The sequence below is a fragment of the Anabrus simplex genome, chromosome 1 (genome assembly GCF_040414725.1).
Source record: "Anabrus simplex isolate iqAnaSimp1 chromosome 1, ASM4041472v1, whole genome shotgun sequence".
In the NCBI taxonomy this organism is placed as follows: domain Eukaryota; kingdom Metazoa; phylum Arthropoda; class Insecta; order Orthoptera; family Tettigoniidae; genus Anabrus; species Anabrus simplex.
Window position 1 is genome coordinate 959290439 of NC_090265.1, and position 21760 is coordinate 959312198.

Sequence of the window (21760 nt, forward strand, 5' to 3'; positions counted from 1 at the left end):
ACTGAGGAGCAAAAAGATACACTCAGGTTCATAAAAACCAGAACACCTTGAAAGACTAGAGATAGAAAGCATATTCACAGGACACGTGCATTAGTATGTTCTGAAGAAATGATTAGCATTTGAACCATGTTGGCACTCAGGTTCAAGGTCCACATCGATATCTCGGCGCAACACCACCGACTGGTAAAATGTGCCTGCGGCTCTCATTGTCACTATAAACCAAAGGTAATGGATCAGTGTGACTTGATCAGACATGCAGGATGCCTCGCAGATGTATGCAAGAACCGTACCGTCAAATGAGCGAGTTTGAAAGAGGGCGCATTATTGGCATGACAGACCGTGATGAATCCATCTGGGAAATTGCTGCTCATGTCGGACGAAGTGTGTCGGCTGTGCAACAGCTGTGTACAGAATGGTTCACAGAAGGCCGTAGAACACGACGAGATGGGTCTGGTCGCACCACCCAGACAACCCCCCGAGAAAATTGACACCTCATCTGAATGGCATTGCAGGACAGATCTGCGTTCACCTCAGCTCTGGCGCAACAGTGTAACACATTGTACACTAACAGGAATGATAGTCCGTTGCCGTTTATTACGGTCTGGGTTACCGGCGTGTCGTCCACTCTTCCGCCTACCTTTGAATAAGGTGCATAAACATGCTAGACTGCAATGGTGTATAGAACGACATCACTCGGGACAGGAACGGCAGCAGATAGTGTTTTCGGATGAATCTAAGTTCTGTTTGTTTGAAAATGATGGCTGCTTTTGGTTCGCCACAGACAGGGGGAGAGGCATCACATTGACTGCATTCACACAAGACGTACAGCACCAACTCAAGGCCTTATGGTGTGGGGTGCTATTGTGTACAACCACAAATCACGGTTGGTACGTGTCCACGGCACTGTGACCAGTTTGACCTGTGTGAATGATATCCTGCAGCCCGTAGCCATACCCTTTCTGCATGATACCTCAGATGCCATGTTTCAACAGAATAATGTGTGATCACATCTTGCTGCACGAACATGTGCCTTCTTGTTGTCACAGGATGTCAGACTGTTGCCGTGGCCCGCCCGATCACCAGACTTGTTGCTAATCGAAAATGTGTGGGATATGGTGAACGACGGATAAGGCACTGTGACCCAATGCCATCCACCGAGGATGAACTGTGGAACCAGGTGACTGCTGCATGAATGGCTGTACTCCAGGGTGCCATTCGCGCCTTATAGGCGTTGATGCCATCACGCATGGAACAAGTTATCAGCGCCCAGGGAGGACCCAGTGCCTACTAGACAATAGGACACATGCTGAACCTAGGTGACTGAAATGCTAATCGTTTCTGCAGAACATACTAAAGGAGGACATCTTTGCAGTGCTTGCCTACAATAACAGACATTCATATGAATTACTGAAGATTTTTGAGAAACAAGGTATTGATATGGTATTCATCAATCTGGAGGAAGCCTTTGATCGCGTTCTTAGTGTACCGTTTCATTGCAGTGATCTTATGAAAAAAAAAAAGTATTACAACATCTATATTTGCCATGCAACGTAGTAAGATGACAAAGATTATGTTGTAGAGCAATAAATCTGAAGAAAGTACGGAAATATCAAGTTAAATAGGCCGTGGTTACATCATAAAATACGGACAGATAGAATCAAAGAAGCCATGAATGCCTCAAAAAGAATACTAATTTAACGAACTAATTAAGCCATGATCGCGACGTAAGACAGTCAGACTTAAAGAATCCACGTGGCCGTGAAAAATAAAATGCAGGGTGTTTTAGATTGTTAGAAAAATTATTACTGCTATTCACGGAAAGAAAAAGTTGTCACAAGGAAACTTCTACCTAGCAAGAATTCAAGAATAACTAATACGTCAAGTAGTATTAAAAATTGCGCCAAACACATAGATTGATATCAAGACTAACGAGGAGGAAATCTTAAAGAAACGAGGAGGAAATCGTAAAGAAAGAAGGAGGATATATATTATTGAAGACTGAGTTTAACACCAAAAGTTGACGCGAGTCACCAGTTAAAATAAACTATCGCCAATTGAGAATATATTAACGAAAGGCTGAAAGTGGACTAGAATACCATTACAAAGTTTCTGACTCAGAATTAACATTGAATTTTGGTAGAATAACTTGTTAAAAGGAGCCTCCGTGGCTCAGACGGCAGCGCGTCGGCCTCTCACCGCTGGATACCGTGGTTCAAATCCCGGTGACTCCATGTGAGATTTGTGCTGGACAAAGCGGAGGCGGGACAGGTTTTTCTCCGGGTACTCCGGTTTTCCCTGTCATCTTTCATTCCAGCAACACTCTCCAGTATCATTTCATAGCATTTATCGCTCATTAATAAATCACTTTGGGAGTGGCGACCCCATCGTACTAATAGCCTATATCTGCTTCATTCATTACATCCCTGAACCGGTCAATGACTGGAAAACAGGTTGTAGGTTTTCAACTTGTTAAAAATTGTAGTTAGATACAAGAGAAGTTCCTCAAGAACTGGATTTTGTCACTAACTATGATGTTGGATATGTTTCTATTACATGCAATCAACGGCCTCAACATGAGTGACTAGTTTGCAAATGAGGCTGGCGACTGACCGACTCCACGCCAGCTGATTCTACAAGCCCGTAACCAGTTGCTACTGCCAATGTGCGACGCAGCTATGACCTGAAGCCGGCCAACTGCCTAATGATGACGGAGAAGAAGTCTAGCCCAGTCCAGTAATGCCAGCAGATAAAGCTAAGTTCCGAGCATTTTTATTTATCCAAAATAATTATTGCCTAAATTTTAAATGTAGTAATTAGAGGTTAGAAGCATGATTTTCATGAAGGTCATATTTATTTCTTCGAGATGTATTTTCAATGTGTAGTGTCTTCGAAAGGAAGTTATCATAATCGCTTTAAAACCAGGGAAATAGGTAATCTTCGATTGCAGAAACCAATATCCTTATGTAGGGATGAATTTAGCCAAATATGGAGAGACTTAAAACAATGTTTCGACGATTACCAAGGAAAAGTGAAATGCATAATGTGTTATAATCTAACCGTAATACGGAGTGGAGTTAGATGTTTTTGTTGGTTAATAAGATCTGGTTATCGGCAGTACGCGGTCACATGTGAGTAAATATGAACTTGATTTGTTCATACTTGTATTTCTCTTAGAGGGATGAGTGATTATATGTTTTTGAGCAGAGGTATAACCCATTAATGCAATGTTGTCACTCGATGATAGAATATTGAGACTTTACGCCGCTAAAGAAGTAATGTTAGATATTTATATGGGTAATTAAGAGTTTATTCGCCATAAACATGAGATTATAAGTATAAATATGCTGAGGGATATATTTGTAGAAATGAATTAGGTGAAGTTGTAATGTTTACGGTTGAAATATGGAGAGAGATGGATACTTGAGATTTATTGGTAGTAATTACATGATGTGATATTAACCATTGATTTTATTTGATGTGTTGGCGGCATGAATTGAATAACATTATAAGATATTTTTGGGTTAATGGGATATTCTTGCTGTAAATACGTTACGCAATTCGTAGGTTGATAACCATATATATATATATAACCATATTTACTCACAAAAATAACATCTCCAAATAATAAATATTGAGGTAAACCTGAATTCTTCTGACAAGATTATGCATGTTATAACGAGTCTTGTTTGGTATTTGTTGTCAAAATTATCACTGAGGAAAGGAAGCATTTTCTTGAATCAAGTCTCCGCCACTGATAAATAAATATTGTTACTAATTATATTCTATAAAATTCCATGAAATCGTAATTGAACTTAGACGCAATCATGATTCTCGATATACGTAAGACCTGATAGGATAATGATAATAATTTATTGTTAGGTGATACCTACATTTATTTCTTAGGAAATAATTTGGATATATTTATCCAGTAACTTGGTGAAAGTGATTGATATTTTTTTTTATATACATCGGAATATATTTGAATAGCCATTGGGAGCTATAATAATGTGGAACTTTGCTTTCTCTGCTAGCATTACATTTGAAGATCAGAGATGAAGGGAATGATGAATGATTTGTTCAAAAAAAAAATGAAATAAGCAATTTCAAGTTAACTGAATGAGATTCAATTTTGATGTTAACCATTTTTAATTTTTTTACTTATGATTTTATCCATACGTTAACTTAATTAATACTTTAATTTCATGAATATTCAACAAGAATACTATCTAATTAGATTGATAGTCATGACTTACGTAACTCCATAAAGTTTTCTTTGTTTTACATTGTGAGAATCATATATATATATTTTTTTACGAGAAGAATGATTAAGCTTAATCAAAAACTTTATAGATTTATCCTTTCCATGAAGAGATACTGAATGAAATTGGATATTATTTTATCATTTTAATTCATCCTATATTAATTCTTTGAATAAACCGAGTATTTATATATTTAAATTACTACTATTGCAGTTTATTTTCATAATTATAGCAGATAAGCTTATGTTGAATTATTACATGATTATTCTTAGTTGAATGAGTTTGGATGATGACTTTATTGGTAAGGAAGGGGGAAAGTGCTGGTAAATTTTATGAAAGGAAATGCGGGTTCCCTGTCGACCTCACATTAAAAAAATATCCCTTATTGATGCACATTAGTTACCCCTGAGAGGTATCGAGTAGCAAGTTGAAGATGATTTTAACGCTTACAGCAGAACGCGAAATGGAGAAAACTGCTTTAATTGGAACCTGTACAAGCGTGATGAACTTATTATACACCGATTAATGGAGACAAACATAGCTACTGATACTTAGCATCATTATTAATGGATGATCCATTCAGTCGATTCTTATACGTGATGTAATCGGAAGGGGAGAAACAGCCGGTGCAATACATGGGTCGCCCCATATGGCTCAAGAAAGAATTTCCCCGAAGGATGGTGCATTAGACAGCACTCAAACATCAAAAAGTTCCTGAGGTCATATGAAGATCATCCAAGATATGTACCTACGTCCAACTACTATGGTGAAAACCACAGCAGGTGTTTTAGATAGTTTCCATGTTGATGTCTGTGTACATCAGGGGTCGGCACTGAGCCCAGCACTGTTCAACATAGTCATCAACTACGTGACGGAGCAGCTGATGACAGACCTGGTGTGGACCATACTTCACGCAGATGATATTGTTTTCGTTGGTGAATCATGTCAGAAGGTTGAGGCAGTCTTGGAATGATGGTAAGTAATACTAGAGGCAAATGGATAAAGAATAAGTCGCAAGAAGACAGAGTATATCGTCCCTGCTCTGGCAAACTAGCGAAACTGACAAACTAAGGAATCTGTAGTTCTGAAGTTCTGGTCTAGATTTTGTTATTTATATACTGTCTACCCTCTGACAAAGTCTCACATCTGCAGCTCATTCTATATGTCTAACACATAAAACCAATAATTAAATATAAAAATTGATTTGACATGAGTAATCACAACTTCTTTCAGCTCTCCTAACCTCTTGACAATTTTCAGATTCGTTAGTTTGCCAGAGCAGGGACGATATGTTCTTCAACTTTGCACAGCCTGGGCAAGCGGGCCCATACAACACTGTCTTCCTTGTTGGGGAACCAATGACGATGACCGACAAGTTCAAATATCTTGATTCAGTCATCACAATGGATGGTAATATCAATGCACATGTCAAGCACCGCATCAATGTTGGCTGGATGAAATGATGGTTTCTTACTGGTGTTCTGTGTGATAAGCGGATGCCAGTCAAATTAAAGGACAAAGTGTACTAATCCACTGTCCGGCCTGCCCTCATGTACAGCTCCGAATGTTGCACAAGGCAGAAAAAGTATGACTAGCGAATGCAGGTCACAGCGATGCAGATGTTGCGATGGGAGTCACTCTGCATGACAAAGTGCACAATGAGCATGTGTGAGGATCTTTCAAAGCTGTGCCCATCAGTGACAAAATGGAGGGAAAACAGCTCCGTTGGTATGGTCATGTCAGAAGAAGAAATGAATGCCATTTAGTACAGAACGGTCTTGCCATAAAAGAGCCGAATAGAGGAAGAGGGTGTCCTAAGGCAATATGGAAACGAACTTTTGAGGCCTTAAGGAAAAGTGAAGTGCCATTAGATATGGTGCAAGAATGTCAGACATACTCTCTCGAGTCACACGAGCCGACCCTGGGTAAGCTCGGGAGTGCCTGTTTTATGGGTACATATATGGCCAGGACAGAAGAAGAAGAAGCTGTGTTACTCATGAGCCCAAGTTTCTCACACAACCTTATTTTTTCCATTACAGATTGGAACTTCATAGATGGTTTCCACTAGGTCACTTACAGTTTATCATGCATCTGTCATCTTCTCTAACACAGCTTCTCAATTTTTATCGCGGCCCTCCCGGCCTTCTAAAATAAGGCAAACAAACCAGCCAACATTGTGAAACAATAACTGAGAACGCGACCGCTAGATTGAGAAGTCTACCTTTGTAGAAACACCATCACATCAGGAGCGAAAAAGTTTGAGAAACCAAGCCTGAGATAACGTGCAGGCAAAATGCATGTGACAAGTGATGGAAAAACCCCGATGAAATTTAAAACTTTAGAACAGCAGCTCCCTTCCTAGCCATTCGAGGTGATGGTGTTTCTACAAAGGCAGACTTTTGGTCAGAATTTTCGACAAAGTGATTTCATCCTGTATTGAATTGTTATACAACCAAAATTTTGTAAACTAAGAGGCCTGCAACCTCGGTATGTGCACTTATTGTTCGTTTCCATCTGTATCACTTGTTTTCATTTCTTATCTTCTTAGGTTGACACAGTTTTTAGATAAAATTATGTTTTCTATTAACCCCTGTTTTCACTGAATTTTATCTCAGCGAGTTGTTTTTTGCTCCATATGATGATGTAAATATTGTTTCTTCTTTTGTTTCTTCATTTGTTCCTTCATTATGTTGTTTGGCACATTTTTAGCTTGTATTATGTAAATTATTTAAAACCCTTCCCCCCCCCCCCTTTTCACTGAAGATGACTCAAATGAGCCAAAACATACTTGTTTACTCCATCTAACGATGGAATTATGTGATATATTGAATTAGGAGGATACACTTAATTTTACCTTTGTAAAGTGTCATGTTCTTAAGCGGATGTTAACAAACATGTTGCCTGATATGGAGAGAACTACTGACGTATGTTTCCCAGCAACGAGATCTTTATTCTGTACAAGCCGCATCTGCAACATATCTTTCTTTTTGGAACAGAGCATATTTCTCAGGGTGTTACATCATGTGACCAAAGAAGACAAGTTTCCATATCTTGATGGTAAAGACATAACAACGAAGAAGACTTACTCTGAGGTCGAGGTTGCGGTCATGGCCTTAGAGGTCTTTCAGGATCTTGAATAACATGGTTCTTGCCTTCTCAATGCGATCAAATTCCAGGGAGTGGTCCCAATCCTCACTGACTGGAGGCCCAAATAAGCCATCTCGACAACTGTGGAGAGGACTTCCTGCCACCAACATGCCTTGATCTGTCACTGGCTGCTTGGCCAAGATCATGTATTTGGTCATGTTGACATTCAGGGCCGAATTCATATACAGCACTTATACATAGGTGCCCCTTATTAGACAGGTTTCATTTCATATTACCTACTTAAGTGTCCCACTTATTGCTATAAGTGGACCTCCCTCATACACTTAAGTGACTCACTTATGTTGCAGCAAGATGGAGAATAATGATTTTTGCTGAATATACTGCATTTCATTCACAGAATGCTTTCTGTGCACGGAGTAGAGATGGAAAATCCTGTTGAAATGTAATGTGACCAACAACTGAAAGAAGATTTTGTTTTGGTAAAGTGACAGTTATGAATATCTTTGTTCCTTTGATTGAGAGAGTGAACATAACCTCTAGAGGACTCACTATCTCACCATTAATGAAGATATTGTTTTGAGATTATATGCCACCTCTTAATTTCAAGTTATTGTTATTATTATTATTATTATTATTATTATTATTATTATTATTATTATTATTATTTTGCTTAATTCATTGGAAACGTGTTACAAGTTGATAAGTTATCATGACTATAGGCCTATAGAAGAGTAAAGAACAATACTGAGTTATACGAAAAATGAACGTGTTGCACTATCACCATTTATTTTAAGGTTGGTTGGTGCTAATTAAATCAGGTTAGTCAACCAATCATTTGCCAGATTATATCACAAGTTTCTGAAATCATGGCATCGCACATCAAAACATACTACACCATTTACATTTTATTGGAGAAGTAATTAGGCCTACTACAACGTAAGAGCTACAGATATATTTGTCAAATCATTAAAAGCATTGTAAGGCTAGATATTCTATATTTAGATGTGTATTTGTATAGGTTCAAGTACCTGGGTAACTATAAACATATTATGTAAAGAAAATTAGACTCTGGGCACTTTCGTAGTTTGTGTAACCTCTACAACAGTGGTTACACAAAACAAGGCACAAACACAGTAAAGGGGGAAGGTAAGAGCAACTACACAATATCAGAAAACACTACACCCTCAGAAAAACGTTAGCTGGCATTATGCGGATCTCCAACAACAACATATACGCAAATATCAGTATGGCCAACTAGTGGACAACAAACCGGGAAGGTGGAAAAGGCTGGGAACCTACCGAAGGCATGGACATGGCTTAGATTGTGGATTCCGAAATAAATCGCCGTGATCCTTAGATTTGAAAAATATTATTTACAAAAGAATTTTACAAATACATTCCAAATACAATCCCAACTTACGAACTATAAGTTCTGTGATATACATAATTTAGACGTTCTTTGATAATACCTTCGTAGCAGTGTAAATTCAAATTTCAAATCAACTATACATCTAACTACAAATGCAGTCGTACCATGCAATTTACAGTGAAGTGAACAGGTTCTCCAAAATCTAGCGTACCTCAAGTGATACATAACTACCAGAGGCAAAGCCCAAGGTAAATATATTAAATTACAATCTACATATTTTGTGAAATAAGAAAAGGGAATGCCTCGACAACAAACAGGCAAGCCCAGCTGAAAAGCTAGGGCGTCCTAATTAATTAATTTGGAAAATCTAGGTTAGGCTAGGGCAGACTCCTATACGAAACTGCAAACGAACATTACGGAAATTTTAACCGGAACGGAAAGTAAGAGTGCTTACCCAAAGGTGCGCCATCCTGGAAGCGAGCCCTCGCACACGACGCAGACCAACACAGACTAATGGCAGATCAGGCCAAGACAAGACCGAATTCAGAATACCGAATTATTATGAACACTGCCCCTCTCTCTATATATAGGTAAACTCTGGCCTTGGAGCAACCAATCAGCTTGCATGAGTTCCCTATCGCCACCTAGACTCACCAATCACAACCCTACTTTCAGTCGCGAACTTTGACAAACATTCTAGGATACACCTGATCGCGAACGTCGTATTTCCAGAACAGTCAGAAATATTTTCTAGAATACATTACCCACAAAACAACACACCCTGTTCAACAATTCATGTAACTTTCTGGATCCTTCCAGGAAATATAGAACAGAATTCTACTATTTACAAATGCATATGTCACAAATCTTACACAGTACAGGTTAGGTCATTACATTATATCATACTTTACAAATAACAGTACAGGTTAGGTCATAATAAATGAAACATCATATCATACTTTACAAATAAAGTCTTTAACCACTTCTTTCCACTTGCACTACATAGTTCACTTGTGACAGTTTGCATTGTCCACAACAAGTTTTTCCCACGTCATTCATATTCTGCTGAGAAACTGGGTCCATCTGCTTGTTCTATATTATGTGCATGTACTTCAACCCAAGTTCTTGCAGGTGTCGTCTCAGCTCACTGTTTTGTTAGCCATTCTGATAAACCAAATACAATATAGACGATCTTTTAACCTAAAAAATGACAACAAATGTCGCGTGATGTCCTTCGATAAATAAAACACAATAGATCATCCCACTATTCGGTAGCCAGAACTACACGATCAGCATGAGCATAATATACAGCATTGCCACATCTCCGGTGAATACTTACTGTATCAGTGAGTGTACTCTTTAAGTGCTGTCTATGAAATGTAAACTCACATAAGTGAACACTTACTACAAGTGATCCCTTATTACTTACGGGTTCCACTCATGTATAAGTGCTGACTATGAATTCGGCACTCAGCCTCAACCTAAACTCCTTACAAGTCATCATAATGCAATCCAGAAGCCTCTGTACTCCTTCCTAGCTATCAGCTATCAACACGGTGCCATCTGTGTGCCGAATGCTGTTGATCAGCACTCAATGTTGATGTCTTCAAGGGCTGTTCGAAAGATATGCTCAGAGTAACAACAACTGAAGATCAAAGACAACAGTATAAACCCTAATCTCACTTCCATTTTTATTACGACCACTTCTGTCATGTTATCCCCTGACTCTGATTGTGGCTTTTTGTTGCCAGTAGAGACTGGCTATAAATTGAAGGTCCTTCTCATCTATGCTTGTGGTTTTCAGGACTTCAATCATCCTCTCATTACAAACCTTGTCAAATGCTTTTTCAAAGACAATGAAGTATGAAAAAGACATTGCAGTTAACATTGCGGCTGCACCAAGATATGAACTTTGAAGACAACCTCTCATGTTCCAAACTCATTTTGTAAACGGGAGTTGCTAATGCCCGTTTCTATTTGCCTGTAGATTCTGGCACGAAGGATGTGAAGGAGAAGCTTCAACATGTGGCTCATTAGGCTGTACTAATTATTCTAAAAACTCCCTTACCAATCCAAATGAATCCCAATTAGTATGTGCTGTTTTATAATTCCTTTCATTACTGGACACCATATGAATATAATGTGTTTCGTACTTCTCTTGATTTATATTAAACTAACCTCATGGCACTACACCCCTGAAGGGCCTTGGCCTACCAAGCGACTGCTGCTCAGCTCGAAGGCCTGCAGATTACGAGGTGTCATGTGGTCAGCATGACAAATCCTCTCGGCCGTTATTCTTGGCTTTCTATACCGGGGCCGCTATCTCACCGTCAGATAGCTCCTCAATTCTAATCATGTAGGCTACAGTTACAGCACACCATATACCAAATTTTGTCTATCAATCCAGTGTTCCAATGACTATTATTTTGTGAATTAACATAACCATGTAAATGAAACCATGCTTTGTGTGAGAAACTTATTACTCTATTAGACCCTCCTAGCTTTTCAGGACAAGGAAAATTTTAACAATTAAAGCTTCTCCCCAACATAATTCATCAAAGAACAAGGCTTTCACTTCATAGTGCTACAATAACAGTGCTAAATCGTATTTCAAATGTCAATGAATTGGCGACAACAATGACGTAACAACTTCCTTTTGATAGTAACCTGTGTTTTGTGTGATAGTTTGCTGATAAGTGTGTGTGTGTGTGCGTGTGTGTAAAAATTATAGAGTTGAATAACACGAAAAACAAGAAGTGTAGTTCTACCACAGCTTTCAAATTAAAAGCTATACATTTTCCAGAAAAACAAGTTGTAAAGCCAGTGGCCAAAGAATGTAATATGCAACCTAACAAGATTTGATAATGATGCAACCAAAGGGAGAACTGAACGCGGCAAATAAAAGGGCACAGTTCATTCGTGGTACCAAACGTGTAAATATGGGAAATCAATGCCTAAATGATACAGTATATAACCAAGCTGAAAAATGATGGTTTTCACCAGAACTCATGATATGATTCAACAAAGAGCAGTGTTCTTCCTAGGACCTTTCTAATGGGCGCACCACCCTGCTGTTTTTACAGACTGCCCAGTTAACATAACCTAGATATGTGCTATTTATGTAATATTAATACATATTTAAATAACTAGGTGCTCCAAGTTTAAGTTATTATTAATTTCGTGTAGCTATTTCTAGTTGAGTGCAGTCCTTGTATGGCAGACCCTCCGATGAGGGTGGGTGGCATCTGCCATTTGTACGTAACTGCATGTTATTGTGGTGGAGGATAGTGATGTGTGTGGTGTGTGAGTTGCAGGGATGTTGAGGACAGCACAAACACCCAGCCCCCGGGTCATTGGAATTAACCAATTAAGGGTAAAATCCCTGACCTGGCCGGGAATCGAACCCCGGACCCTCTGAACCGAAGGCCAGTACGCTGACCATTCAGCCAACGAGTCGGACTCCAAATTTAAGTGTAAATACTTTAAAACTGTTTACTTAAATGATAAATCTCCGTTACTGTCAGCATAATTGTATCCATTACAATGGAGTTTAAATGTTTAGCATGACTATCATATAGAGCGATATCTGGATTAGTGTGGAATTGCATGTGAGTACTCAATTCTACATGACATCAGAAACCCATATCGCACTCCACAGCAACCGAGTGGTAACTCCGGGTGTTACATGGTTATGAACGAACAGTAGAACACTAGAAGTTCAAAATACTCTATGTCTTGTTCCTGATAATAACACTAAAATAGTTCAATTTTACAGTTAACATTTACCTGTCTGATATTACTGTTAATGATTTGAGGGGAATGAATTGAAATTTTATCATATTCATTTTTACGTAGTATTCTCCGCGCAGTTATTCATTCCTGCCACCCGACTGACAAAAATTTATGGGGAGAATACTGAAGAGTATTGGCAGCGGCAAAAATACTAAATTTCAGTTGACAAAAATAGATGCAATTTTCTTTTCCAGTCTTGAAAAAAAAAATGTAGGGAGCCTCATTTATGCAAGGAGAAATTTATAATGGAAAAATTAGATGAATTAAAACAAGCACCATATTGAATGTGAAATATCTCTAATATGAATAGCGATATGGCAAACCAGTAGCAACTACAAATGATGTACTTATGGTGTCTCTACATACGAGTCTATGATCAATCTATTGATTGACAACTAGGATCAGCTGTGTAGCTAATGTAATGACACATACACTGTATACGGCTTACCTTAATTTAAAATTGGAGATATAGTACAGCAATAATTATTGGCAAAACTAAGCATTAATAATTTGCTGTGTAAGCTGAATATTTTGAGTTATTCCTCTCCACTGCAAAAACATTGCTCCACACAACCAACTATTGCAGGCATTCTAGCAATACTGAGTTATTTTGTGTACATTAAAATGAATCGGTCACAATTAGAATTTTTTAGACACTGTTGTTTAAAAACTTGAATTTGAACAAGATTCCTCTGTCTTACATTTCTCATCTTCAGCAATAATTACTACATGCACTCTAAATATACTGCATGCTGTCATCTTCTTTACACATTTACTAAGGAAATAATAGCTGTTCTTCGTGGCAAATGTATGGTATTGTGCGGTCAGCACAACATGGGACCCTTGGATTTTGCTGATATGCAGCTCAGCTTCATCGAGTCAGGAAGAAAGTGTATCAAATGGTACAAAAAAACTTTTCTTTCATATTCTGGACATTATTGTTAGGAATGCCTGCATAATAATGAAGATGCTAACAGGATCAAATGTGTCCCCGAAGGAGTTCAGACCGAACCTCATTCGCCAAATGCTGGAGCAGTTTGGCAGCCGTCAGAAAACTACCAGGAAAGAAGGCTGTCCATCATCCTGTCCACCACCAATGAGACTTGAGGAAAGACACTTCCTGTCTCCTATACCAGCTACAGTGAGCAAGAAAGGCCCTACGAGAGAATGTGTAGTGTGTTCCAGGACAAATAAGATAAGCCATAAGAGGAAGGAAACTAGATATGAATGTGTCAAGTGTAGTACTTCACTTTGTGTACACCCCTGCATGGAAATTTACCACACAGTAATGAAGTTTCGATGAAAATGTGAAGGGATAATGTTTTAATTTCATTTTTGGTCATAAAACTTTATAAATAGTTGTAAATATAAAATAAATATTAGCTTACTTCAGCTAGTGTGAAATTATCCAAAATAACCCAGGATGGGGCATGCATAAGCAGGAAAGATACTTGGGAGTGAAAAGGTTAACAGTCCCTGTACCTGTGAAGCTGAGAACGAACCTAATTTATTTTCAACGGCATGCACTTCCTTCACTGTTTTAGACAACAGGTTAGTGGATTTTTCAAGTATGTCTATGGTTTTACACAAGAAGCTTAATCTGGCAGATATAAATGCCAAATCACTCTTCAAAGAGCTGTCCTTCAGTAACTCTTGAAGAATTTCAATTGAAGAAGCGTCGTTTATATCTAGTGCATTTACAACAGATGCAAAACTTTCAAAATTGGCTGTGTAGTATTCCACTGCACTAAGCCAGGTACCCCACCGCGTGACAATAGGCAGAGGGGGAAGTGTAAGATCTGGGTTTTTGTCTTTAAACAGATCGATTCTTGAGGGCGCTTTTACAAAGACTTTTTTTACCATTAGACACTAATTTATCCACTTTAGGATACTGAGCCCTTAAAGTTTCACATTAACTTGTGTAGAGCATGAACTACGCATGTTACGTGTATTCATTTTGGAAAGCTTACAGAAAGACCTTTGGCTGCTTTTTTCATGTAAGCTGCACTATAAGCAAGTAAAAGCAAAACATTGTCGTATTTTACACCTTTTTGGCTAAAGTAAGTGCATGGCTTCATTGAACAACCTAGCTACAGTGACATGGTTTGCAACAGGCATTTCTTTACATGCTAGCAAATAAGAATGTTCACAAGCAGTTTTGTCATTCCTCAACACACCAACTACAACATTTCCTTCTTTTCTGCCACTTGAATAAGAGGTTTCGTCAATGCTCACCCACACTTTCTCGCTACCACATATTGCCCGAATTCTTTGTAACGTTTCTTCGTAACATTTTCCTTAATGTGGATTCGTCTGGAGATTCAAAATTAATGTATTCTGTTAGGAAATTTCTCAGTCCCGGATTATTTTTGCCAAGAGGAATGTTGGCACAAACAAATGCTCTGCATAAATCTAGATAATACTGGGAGTATTTGGATGGGCCTACATCTGAAGTAGCTGGTTCATCTATTAGTAATTGTCACGAAGGCACATGCGAAGCAGCCGCAATGTCCTTATTTCCAGACAAATCCTCGGTTATTCGAGAACGGTGATCTACTTACTGTTCTGCCACATGGTTGGCAAAACAATACTTTTTCATCGGTAGTGAAAATGTTTTTAAATTCCTCGACGTATTGTTAAAGACGCGATCTAGTACTAGACTTCACTTTCGGCACTGTTCTGCAGGTTACGCACTCATTCATGGTGAATCACTGTTTCAATAAAAAAGAAGATCAGCAGACACTGAATGAAATATTAGAAATTCAGAAAAATCAGACAACTACGGGAATGACATATGGACATGAACAACTAACGTTACTCTTAGGAGTGACACAATTCCACTGAGAATAACTTTCCAGTCCTCAGTGCGCAGTTTAATTTATGGTATTCCCCGTCACCTTATCTCTCTGTGATTGCCTTTCGTTGACATTCTATAAACAAAACCAGAGCTGGCTGACTAATACAAGTGCGTTAGAATGCTAGCTAAGGTACAGTATATTTAGTCAGTCATCAGCAAGTCTTCGAACTTCCGTAGGGAAGTCCATAAATAGCCACAAGATTCAGAAATATGATGTAAGATACACTATTAAAAAACACGACCGTAATCGTAAAATGAGAATATGAGCACAATTTTATAACACAGTAGCATTTTAAATTTTGAGTAACAAATACTGCCACTTTATGTGCTTATTGTGGATTTTCTTAAAATATGTATTTTAAAAAATTGTGAAAATATGTGTTTTTATGTGAAATAAGATTAGGTTTTAATGCTTGCGGATACACAATAGGAATAATAAACATAGTAAATTGTTTTAAAACATGCACAAAAATTATGTAATTACATAAAAATCTGCTCCCTAGTGATGTCAGTAAAAAAAAGTTGGATATATTTTAGTTAATGAGAGAACACTGCATACAATAATAATTTTTAAAAGTTTGAAAAGGATGGTTGGAAAAAAGGCAGAAGTATTTTAATACTATATAAACATGGTAATATAAACTGTTATACTGTATATCTCACTTGAATCTTGTGAGTCTCCACTGAAGTTGGTTGAGGCAAGGATTGGAGGAGTCATGTATGGCAATTCCTGGTTTGCAGAGACGTGACCAGCAATGGCAGTAGCTGCTGGGATATCTGGAACGGAGCCAGGTGGCTGCGTTGCTGCAGCTGCTGCGATCAAGGAGCCATGCGAGTTAGATTTGCGAGTACGAGGTGGAGGGATAGGATTGCCATCGTTTATCTCACAGGTGCTGCCACTGGGAACACCACTACAACTGGCAACACCAACATCTTCATTCCTACAACCAAACACAAATTTTACTGATGAGCACCAGTGGACACTACTTATACAAAATAAACACACAAGTTGCCACACCATTGAAGTTTCCTCTAATATTTAATGTAGGCTAGAATTGGGATGGAACATTTGCCAAGTACTGGTAAATCACTACAAGGGCAGTTTAAAGTGAGATTTTAACCTACTTCTTATATGAATCCCAACCAAAATGTTAGTAACATGAGAACGTCATAATTATTTGAAAATGAAAATATCAAATTGTCATTTATTTGTATTGCACCAAGAAGAGCCTTGGCTCAGGTGCCTATATTGAAATGAAATAAATAAAATAAAATAAAATAAAAAGTTCTGAACAAAGCAAATTTTTAGTATTCAGTAGAGGCTTTTAACCAGATAACTTGATAATCCCCAGCAAATTTTGTTAGTAGATAAATGCTCTTTTAATAAATAGGACCTCGTCCTCCAGATGACACAAATCTCCCTTTATAATAATAATAATAATAATAATAATAATAATAATAATAATAATAATAATAATAATAATGTTATTGGCTTTACATCACACTAACTACTTTTTAACCATCTTCAGAGATGCGAAAGGGTTGGAATTTAGTCCCACAGGAGTTCTTTTACGTGCCAGTAAATCTACCGACTTGAGGCTGATGTATTTGAGCACCTTCAAATACCACAGGACTAAGCCAGCATCAAACCTGCCAAGGTAGGGTCAGAAGGTCAACGCCTCAACTGTCTGAACCACTCAGCCCAGCGATCACCCTGATTTTGTTTATATCAAGCATTATTTAAAATCGTACATTCAGTGATGGAAATACATAACTTATAAATGTGAAACTTTATCAAACAAGGTTAATAAAAGTTAACTTGGCTAAAATTGTTCAATAAAATGGAAAATTAAATAATTTGAAATAATTTGAAATGTTCAATGTTTTTGATACTAGGAAAAAACTACACACACATTTAGATACTTCACTAATCTTTAACAAAAGAAAACAATTAAAGCAGAATTACAAAAACTACCTAGTGTATATATGAGTTCTAAAAAGATGATTAACATAAACTTTGTAATTAAATACCATTTACATTGCAGAAAAGACTACTACTGTATCATGTTAGCCAAACTAAAATTATTCAGGAAATTACATTAAAATAACATGAATTGAGTATGGCACTTTAAATATTCCCTTCAATTAAAAGCAAGATTACATTTGGATATCAAGTATAAAAACTTTTCACTTAATTACATTTCAACAGATAACTGAAGAAATATTGGTGAGACAATGTATGTATTTATGGCATATTAAGATACAAAGTAATAACAGAATTGGATGCGAGATAAAACAAGATAGTTTGGAACATAACCACACTAAACATGGTTTAAGATCTATTAGAGGAACCAAACCAATACTGATAATGAAAGATTCGTCGTCAGCTGCATCTCGTATCCGAGTAAACATATTCTTCAGCAGTTTACATTTTCACTCGCAATGCTGTGTGAATGTTTCATATGACTTAGCAGCACACTTTTGGTACAAAACATACGTCCATGCAGATCACATGGAATAGCTAGGGGAGGGTGGGGCTGAGCTTGATGGTGTTTCCGTGCTTGTCATTTATCCTCTTCACGTCGTCGTTCTTCTTCAAACACCGTAACTGATGTAGAAAAATTATATAAACATTATCAAATGTTATTATAGGGGGACTTGACAGCCACGAGTCAATATCACTAGCTTTTCACTAAGGCAGTCTAGGTTTAAATCCTGGCCAATGCATGTGGGATTTTAAAAATGGAAAGTCACATTCCTGGCAGTTTGGATTCCCCATAAAACTGGAGATCTTGTGGCTATGATCACAATATCAATGGTCATGTAAAACTTCAAGTACAGATGCATACTGCTACAATAAAGGTAACTGAAGAAAATGTGTATGATTAGTAAATGATAATGAAAGTACTAATCACACAATAGCATATAAAAAGAAAAAAAGAATTTTAACACAATAATATTACTCATGAGTTAGATGTAACAGACATGAAAGTAGCGAGAATGACTACTGGTACAAACAGGTGGGAACAGTTGTAGGAGGTATGAATGAGGAGATAAAAGCTAAGAACAAACTTGACAGATGAAATTGTACGCATCAATGGGCTTCAGTGGTGGAGCATGTGAGGTGAATGGAGGAGGATAAGCCATGGACAGTAAGAGAAACAAAGGGAGACCACGGCGACGATGATTAGACTCGGTTTAGGGTGATTTAATGATAAGTCATGTGGAATTCAACAATGTCAAAGTGCTGGCTGCAAATGGAGGACAACATAGGTACTTAGTTCACAGAGGCTTGCAGAGTGAATGCTGAAAGTTGTGTAACACTCTATAATGAAGATGTATGTATGTATGTATGTATGTATGTATGTATGTATGTATGTATTCAAAGTAAAACTTGGTTAAGAAGTTCCTGCATAATAAATTTTCCTCCCTAAAACGTGGAATATTCTCAGTCCCTTGATTAAGATATATGTATATTTTCCCCATTTAAAGTATTCTGGTATATTAAATTTTCCTGATTAAATAGATGATTTTAGAACCCCTTGAGATATAAAATGTCCATGCAACGCAGTGGGTCCCTGACGTCAATGAACACACCCGGACACGGATGCTCCAATAATAACATTTGATATTTGCAGTATTGCACGGATAGTTTCAAACCTAGAGATAAGGAAAGAGCAGTAACAAATTAACGATCGATAAAAAACCTTCATAACACTTATACATGGATGCACTATGTATCAAAACTGCAAATATTGAATAACACTGATATCGGTAATATAGTAACGTTCCTCCGTGCATAAAAAAAACACAATTGAAGAAGATATCACTAAGCACACTGTATTCTCTCTCTCCTACCATACGTAACGTGTTGGCATAAAATTGAACATTCTTTTTATATTTACCTTTACACAAGCTAAGCACTGTATTCTCTTATCGCTCATAATTATTACATCACATTATTAGAACGCAGCACGAGAATGAGGAGACAAAATAAAATAACAAAACAAAAACAAAACAAAATTCTCATGAGGAAAGGAGCTGTTTATGTTAACCTGTGTGCTGAGGACAGCGCTGCTACAGCCACTGTGCCTTTATCGCCCACACATAATACTCCTGAAATGTTCCCATGCACTAATTTCTGTGGTTAACTTCAAACTTGCATTTCCTTTCTTCATTACCTATAGCATGAAAAGGATTAAAATGGGAAAATAAACTAAACAGGCCTACCAGTCTGACCATGCAAGATGGTATTTGGGAAACAAGAAGCTACAGTACTATGCCCCACGTTTGGGAGCTAATGTTTTTTTATACGCCCTTCGCACATCCAGGATAGATGACGTAAAGAAATCCTGACCAAATCTCAGGGTTCATTATTCCTATCTTCATAAATATCTTTAATGTGGGATCCAGACAATGCTGATACGCCTATATTGATCTATCTGTCATCAGGATTGATGGGCGTCTCCACCGGACGAATCATGAAATAGCAAGAAAATCGATAATTCAATAGCTTAAATCTAAGCTGACCTTCGTTATAATAGAAAATTTCAAATAACACATCATACAAACCTTAATATCATTTATTTAAGAAAATAATAATTACATAGATGAAAAAGAAAGTAAATTTATGAAAATAAGTTTGGAAATTAATTAATGCTTGTTCTTCTGGTAAGTAATAATCATCTTTGCTCATACTATCTGCATTGACCATGCCATTAGGTTCATATATATATATCGCAATTGAAATTGGTTACTGATTATATTTAATAAAATATTCATAAAGTAAAATGATAAAATGCATCTTTGCATGGGAAGTTATTGATTACATTGATCGGAAGGATCATTCTATACATCAGTTTTCGTTAATCTTGCTTAGGACAAGATTCGTTAAGAAAATGTGATTATTTTGGTTTTGTAGCATTTCAATATAAGCTTCTGGAAAAGATAAGTTTCTCACTCAACAGCACAAATCTGCTTCTATTAAAATTAAGATTATTATATTAACCATCATCATATTTTATATTAATTCACTTTTAAATGCAAATCATCATTGGATGTATATAACAAGGGAATAAGATTCTCAAATATGTCCAAATATATCAATAAATGACCTCATGTGCAAGTTATTCTAAGTATCTTGCCTAGGGAAAAACATCTTTGAAGACATTATGTAATATCTACTCACAATTATCCATGTTAACCAACGTATGCCATCGTTATTTTGGGAAATATGTGATTTTAAAGTGGAAGTATCAATTTAAAATATCCAGTGCATAACCAATCAATCTTATAAGGATTCCTTTTGATGATCTTAATCTACAATAACATTTCATGTATGTGTAACCACGTCACCATTAACAATAGGATATGGATTCTCAGACAATACACTGTCACTGCATAATGAACAGATATGATCCTACTGTGCGTCAATATTTCTTTCCTTATCTTCAAATAACTCATTTACATCTCATATTTTGTCATAGCAATACATATTCCTTCAATACATTCTTCATTTTCATCAAATAACATCATTATTATATCTTCTTCATAACTCATTTTATCTTATATCTCTTCATATTCTTTCACATCGCCTATATATCGTATCTGACGCTCAATAACCTTATTTTCAAAGTACTGGATCAATATCTTCTCAAATAACATTAAGCTGTCTTCAGTCCGCTATTATATCCATATCTAACATTTATCCTAATTTATTATGCTAACATTTAACCTCTACATATCATAAAATCACTTGGCATTATGTACCGAAGATCATAAAATTATTCCTCTTATAAACACTTCACAAATGTATGGTATAACATGGCTAAATGGGATTCTTTGCTCTCATTGAAACATTATTATCACTTTAGTACATTCCCTAACTGGGGTTTGTCTCATTTCTGATGAAGACTACCTATTCCCTTATATCACTGGCATATATAATCACTCGCAAGAATCTAATATAATTTAAGTCATTTTGAAGACTCTAAACACATATCATGTAGGCTCTAACTACAAATGTGCTAACCTTGTTACTATTTATCGATATTACATATACGTAGGTCGAGTCATAAGTCAAGGCAACTATTTTTTTCTCGCGAACAGGAGATAACACAGAAAATCTAAGATATGCATTTGGAAACATACGGTATGTACTTGGGTATGATGCCACTAGATGGTGTATGTAAACAACAGGGTGGGTCTAAGCATGCCCCCAAGTTCAGTGTGTGAGTGAGACCGTCACAAAATGGGAGTCAACAAGCAGGAGCAACAATTGCATATTAAAATAACAGTTCTCCGTGGCAGAAATGCACGCCAATGCCATGCAGAGCTGCGTGAAGCATTAGGTGTGCATGCCATGCCCTATAGAAC

At 37.1% G+C, this 21760-nt stretch overlaps 1 protein-coding gene across 3 annotated transcripts in view; it reads right to left on the bottom strand.

Moving 5' to 3' along the window:
• Positions 1–21760, bottom strand: part of LOC136857805 (uncharacterized) — a 240432-nt gene that overhangs the window by 82907 nt on the left and 135765 nt on the right. For all 3 annotated transcript variants that reach the window (XM_067136747.2, XM_067136748.2, XM_067136746.2), the window contains one exon: positions 16049–16326. In XM_067136747.2, coding sequence (XP_066992848.2) covers positions 16049–16326 — 278 coding nt within the window. The remainder of the gene's footprint in view (positions 1–16048; positions 16327–21760) is intronic.